Source organism: Pteropus vampyrus, unplaced genomic scaffold, assembly GCF_000151845.1.
Source record: "Pteropus vampyrus isolate Shadow unplaced genomic scaffold, Pvam_2.0 Scaffold214, whole genome shotgun sequence".
NCBI lineage: Eukaryota > Metazoa > Chordata > Mammalia > Chiroptera > Pteropodidae > Pteropus > Pteropus vampyrus.
The window spans coordinates 112,251-118,556 of NW_011888995.1; the positions used below are offsets into that span (position 1 = coordinate 112,251).

Genomic DNA, 6,306 nt, shown 5'->3' on the forward strand with positions numbered 1-6,306 from the left:
CGTGTGCCACTGGGTCGTTATAAATGCATCTTTTATGGCATCGCCACATTCCAACAAGCAGACACGTAATTTACATAGCCATTAAATCATTTGACGTGTCATTGTTTCTAATATTTTTAATATAATCACATAAACGTGAATGGCACTATATTCCTCTGTGCGAATTTTTGATGATTTCTTCATGGTTAATTCCTAGTAGTGGGAAGAACGAGAGCTTTTGAAAACTTTTCTTTTTAAATAAAATAATGTATTGTTCATCATAGAAATTTTAGAAAATACGATCAAAAAGATTTTTAAAAATTGCCCACCATTTTACCACTACCCAGAGGTAACCCTATCGGCACTTTATATGGACTTTCTCGCCTTTTTCTTATCAAAGTATCTATAGTTCCCTTTGGAATGACATGCATTAGTTGGACTATTTTGAAGCTTTTCTTTTTAACTAAACAATATCATGTTCATCTTTTCATGGCATTAGATAATTAAACATTCTTCAGGGGTTGGCACGCTACGGCCCATGGGCCAAATCTGGCCCATTGCCTGTGTTTATAAATAAAGTTTTATTGAAACACAGACACATCCGTGTATTCACACTTGTCTATGACAGCTTCGATGCCATTAGTAGAGCTGAGTAGTTATAAAGTTTAAAATATGCACTGTCTTGTCCTTTCTTGAAAATGTTTGCTGACCCCTTTATTATTTAACTATTCTCTATACCATTTGTTGTCACCCGTTCCTTCCGTTGGTCATTTAGGCTGTTTCCTGTGCATCGATATTTTAATGCCGCTCTTCTAAGTCCCCTTGTAGGTAGAAATTTGTGTGCATCTATGACGATGTCTTAGGATAAATTCCTAGAAGTGGAATTGCTAGGTTAAAAATCCCGTCTGTTTTTAAGCTTTTGGTACGTAATTCAAATGCGACTCTCCAAAAGTTTACACCATGCGTATGCCAACTGACTATGGGTGGAGGTCCGTTTCCTTTCTCTGTGGACTGCAGTGGGAATGATGACGATGTTGACGATGCTGACGGTGACGGTGACGGTGATGATGGTGGTGACGATGGCGATGTGGTGACGGTGATGACCGTGGTGACGGTGACGACGATGATGATGTCATTGCGAACGTGCTATGAAGTTATGTCTAATTTACGGCTTCCCCATCTCTGGGAGAGCGAAGGTTCTTTTGTGATTGCTTATCATTTGGATTCCTCCTTGGCCGAGACCCTAAGCATCTCGTCTTTACTGCGGGCACGCCCTCAGAGACAGCCCGAGGAGGGAGGGGGCCACAGCAGTGCCCGCGGGGGCCACCAACACACACGCTCTACCTGAACAATACTCTTTGACTCTACGGTGCGGACTCGTTTCTTAAATCCGGCTCAGATAGTGAACAACTGGAAAGGGGAGAGGTCATTCTTGGGGTTCCTGCCGCTTTAAAGTGTGCATGCCGGGCGGACTTCTCCGCCGGGGGCGTTCTTGGTGCAGGCTTCCGAGGGGTGACAAGCATGGCCAGAGGTGTCAGCTCGGCTCACTCAAGACCACGCGCTGGTTGCCCTGCGAGGAACTGGTCTCTAACCCTGAGATAAAACCTCCTTCATTATCATCATTCATTCATTCGTTCATTCATTCGTTCTACTAACACTTATCAAGGACTGCCAGGCACCAGGTGCTGGGAACGCATCCACGAGCAAAGCACTGGCCCAGGCTCAAGCGAGGAGCTGGCCGTCTGCCTCTCCTTTCTCGCTGTGTTGGTCTCGGTCACGGGGGGCTGTGTGCTGCTGGGTTCCCCAACTTCCCTTCACATCTTCCCTTTCCCTCCCATTCCGCCTCTTCCCAGAGGGCGACGTTGTGGGCTTAGAAGGGTGGAGGGACAGGTCCCTCTGGTTCTTCCTTGGGACCGTCTCTGCTCAAAACCTCGGAGCCCGGGCGGAGCGAGGTGGGGCAGTCTCTGTCCTGAGTGATGGTGTGACTCTTGGAAGGCGTCCTCCCCTCTGTCCATCCCCACCTTCCTAATTTTAAGTGAAAACAACATAGGCATAGATGTTTTTTCAGGATCGATGAGATAATTTGCAAGAAATGGCCCGTTCTTTGAAGAGCGAAGGGTGCTGACGGAAATTCTCCTGGTTGTACTTTTGGGTATTTGAATGCTTTTCCTGTCTCCCTGGTTCTTCATTTGAAAACTGGGAAGGGTCTGTGGCTTCACCCTCCTCATGAGCTAGCGAGTCCGCCTGCCACGGTTCCATGGGTGCCGGCAGAAGACACGAGACTCCGGGTCAGACAGAAAGGACGTTGTTGCTCACAGCATGACAGCCACGCAGACCCTGTTCGCGTCAGTTACCCTTGCCCGCCAGATCCCGTGGAGGTGATGACCTGTGGCAGCCCAGGTGTGCGTTGCACACACAGCAGATCTGCATTACAGCCGAGGAACCCCCAGCTAAGGGAAACCGGAATCTTAATAGTGGGCCACGAGCAGACCTGTACAAAATTTTCCCCAAAGGAAGACATTATATTTATTAAGTTGAACAGTAAATAAACCTGCCCCTTGCTCTGGAACAAGACACTATCTCTGTCTTCTAAGGCTGTTTGCTCTGCCAACATCTTCTGAAAGATGGAACCGAGGCCATCGGTGTCTCTGTGCATGAGACTCAAGGAACACAGTCGGCTATGTCACCTGGTGACCCCTTCAGAGGTCCCAGCTCTCCCTCTCCTCCAAGTGCCCCATCCGACGTGTCGCTGGCTTCTGTTGGAAACGTCCTCACGAGCCAGTGTCTCCTTCCACTCTTCGTTAGCTTCCTGGGCCCACGGAGACGAAGTGCCACAACGAGGTAGCTTAAAACAGCAGAGGTCACCATTCCGGAGGCCAGAAGTCCGAAACCAGGGTGTGGACAGGGCCCTGCTCCCTCTGAAATCTGCAGGGGACCCATCCGTGACTCGCCCTGGCTCCTGGTGGTTTGCCGGCGATCTTTGGCATTCCTTGGCCTATAGATGCATCACCCGCGTCTCTGCCGTCATTGTCACCCAGCCTCTCCCTGTGTCTCTTCATGTCACATTCTTTCTCTGTGTGTCTATCTCTGTGTCCACATTTCCCCTTTGTGTGAGGACCCGTCACATTAGGGCCTACACTGGAACTTCATCACCTCGGTAAACACGCTATTTCTAAATCAGATGACAGTCTGCGGGTCTAGTGGTGAGAACTTCAACACATCTTTTTGGGGGATGCAATTCAACACATGACACCATGCTCCCCGAACTCAGGATGGACAGACATGGGCCAGCACCAGAGAGGGCGGGGCTGAACTTCCGGAGAACGCGCCCCTGGTCGGTGCCCTTTCTCTAGATGAAGACGACTTCCTTTGGGCTGGAGCAGCCGAATCTTAAGCTCCTCTTTGCCGAAGTTTGCCGTGCTGTGGCTTCTTGCTCTGCCCTGCGCCTTCTGCTTTTCAGATGCAGACGCGGTGGCTGCCCAGATCCTGTCGCTGCTGCCGCTGAAGTTCTTCCCAGTCATCGTCATCGGGGTCATCGCACTGATCTTAGCTCTGGCCATTGGTCTGGGCGGTGAGTACGATTCATTATTTAGTAGGCTCTCAACTGCCTCTCCAGGCACTTAAACTTTCATGAGCCCCCAGCCTTAACTGTACCGGAGGTGAGCATCTCCTGAGTTGGCCGACTTTGAATTTCATTTACCTGCGTGAATGTAAAGCCAACTTGGGGCCCAGAAGGGGCCGTTGGCCAGGCTCGGGGCTTTGTCACCACAGAAGCTGCCCAGTTAGAAGTCTCCAAAGGCAGCTGGTGAAATAGAATCCCGAGGGCAGGAGCGGGGAGCGGGGCTGGGTGGACGAGACAAGGAGGCCACTCATGCGAGGCCAGGCACATCTGCTCTTTTTCAAAGACGGTGCCTGTGGCTTTTGAGAAAGTGAGTCGTGTGGATGGTCTCTGATAGGGAACAGTTTCCCATTTTCTCTTTCAAATGACCGATCACAGGCCCGTTTAAGTCCCCACCCACTCGGCCATGTGGCCCACAGCGCCTTCGCTTGTTGCCCAGAGTCAGAGACAGCAGGGGGGAGACAGATTGGGGTGAGAGCCCTCAGCCAGGCCACCTCGCTCGGCCGGCTCTGCTGGTCCGCCACAGTCATGCTCTCTCTCTTGACCTTGAGCCCTCCAGCGTCTAAATTCATCTTGGTCATGGCTCAAGGCCATGTAGCGGGGCCAAGTGGGGTGCGGCAGCCCCACCCCCTGGAATTTGGAACAGAAACTGGGCTGGGAGACAGAGGCGCGTTTCAACGCAGGCTCGGCTGTTGACGGCCGGCCAGGGCCCCGTGGCAGGTGGCCAGCGGCGGGCGCTGCCCGGGTCGGGGCCTCCGCTAACGCTCGCCCCCTCCGGCCCTCAGTCCACTTCGACTGCTCGGGGAAGTACCGGTGCCGGTCGTCTTTCAAGTGCATCGACCTGACGGCCCGGTGCGACGGGGTCTTCCACTGCAAGGACGGGGAGGACGAGTTCCGATGCGGTAAGACGCGGAGCAGCCAGCCCGGCCGCCCGGCCCTTCCCGCCCGCGGGTGCTGCTGGCGAGTCAGGGCCTCCCCTGCGGTCCGGCCGGCCTCGCCCCAGGAGCCCCCGGGCCGGCCTGAGGGAGGGGCGCCCCGCAGAGCTTGGACTCGCTTGGGGAGGCCCCGTGAGCGAGAAGAAGAGCCCCCCAAGGGAGCTTGGGGCCCAGACAGTGGCGGGGCCCTGGGGTGGGGGCCCCACGGGCCAGGAGCAGCTCGGATCCGGCCGGGAGGGGTCTGCGCCGGCTGCAGAGGAGTCTGTGGCCGCAGGCGCTAATGACCGCTGTGCCCGGGCGCCCCCAGTCCGCGTGAGCGGTCAGGGCGGCGTGCTCCAGGTGTTCACAGACGCCGCCTGGAGGACCGTGTGCACTGACGACTGGAAGGGCCACCACGCCAGCGTCGCCTGTGCCCAGCTGGGGTTTCCAAGGTAACGGAAAGGGACTTCCCACGGTGGGCAAAACGCCAGCGGTGACCACGGTGAAGCAAGACAAGGGCCGCTGAGCGGGGCGCGTGCGCACCGGGCGCGGCACGCCCGGCCACCGCTCCGGGTCACGTGGGGAGTGGCACGTTTGGTGTGTCCCAGGGCACACCCAGATGCAAACGCGCAGTGAACAGCTTCAGAGCTGAACGAACCCCAAGTTCCTCAGGCCACAGCCCCGCCCCGCAGGTCACGGCTCATCCGGGCACACTCCCCCAGGGCCCCAGAGAACCCGATGTGAAAAGTTAGCCGTTTGGTGAAAGCGCAATTATTCAGCGGTTGCCCAGCAGCGTGTCGAAGACAGAACCGTAGCGGGGTCTTCGCCGGTCAGCCTCTGCCGCTGGCGGTGTGACCTCGTCTGCCGCTGGCGGTGTGACCTCGTCTGCGGCTGGCGGTGTGACCTCGTCTGCCGCTGGTGGTGTGACCTCTTGCAGCGGGTGACATGTGTCCACCCTAGTTCTGTGCCCTCTGCTCTCCTCCCGCTCCTCTCGTTCCCAACACCTGCCATCTTCCACGAGAGGCCACAGTGTCACCCTCCCCTCTTTGCTCATGTTCCTGGGTTCAAAGCAGGAAGGCTTCTGCTTCCATATGCCTCGCAGGACATGAGCGTGGGGCCAGGGTGGACGTGGACGCGCACCCTGTTCGTACCTCAGGAAGCCGGTCAGGCCATTCAAGCCCTGCTGCTCTGAGCCCTCAGACTTGATGCTGTTATTCTCGGTGCCCGTCTCCGCAGCCGGCGACACCTCACAGGCCATCCAGCCTGCATCCCTGTTCCAGGAGGTTCTAGAATCAGCCACGAGTCCCGCTCAGCAGTTCACACACCACACACGCACACAATACGCACCACACCACACACACGGTACACACCACACACATCAGACACGTACCACACCCCCCCCACATATTACACATGCACACACATCGCATTTCACACACGTGCACACACGCACGCACACGCGCACTGAAAGCTCCCGTCAGGACTTACGCCCCCCAGGCCCTTCCCCAGACTCACTGGGCAGCCTTCCCTGCTCCGTCCTGCAGGACTCCGTGGCCCGTGCCGGGCCGGTCCCCCCCAGCCCGAGCCAGCGCCCTCGGGGGAGTCTGTCCCTCGGCCTCGCCCATCTCCCCACCGTGGGCTTTGCTTTCCTTCCCTGTGTGCTGCTTCCATATTTGTCTGTTTATTCTTCCTGCTCTTTCTGGAAAGTCCTCCTCTGCTCCGTGTCTCCTGTGTCAGACGCCTGGGACTAAGGAAGGACAGGCTGTCAAGCGGGCCACCCGGGTTCCCGTCCCA

The 6,306-nt window shown here is 55.9% G+C and overlaps 1 protein-coding gene across 1 annotated transcript in view; it reads left to right on the forward strand.

Annotated features, from left to right (window-relative positions):
* TMPRSS3 (transmembrane protease, serine 3) overlaps positions 1–6,306 on the forward strand; it is a 19,525-nt gene that overhangs the window by 988 nt on the left and 12,231 nt on the right. Inside the window, 3 exon segments of the mRNA XM_011372853.1 lie at positions 3,440–3,550; positions 4,384–4,500; positions 4,841–5,014. Coding sequence (XP_011371155.1) covers positions 3,440–3,550; positions 4,384–4,500; positions 4,841–5,014 — 402 coding nt within the window.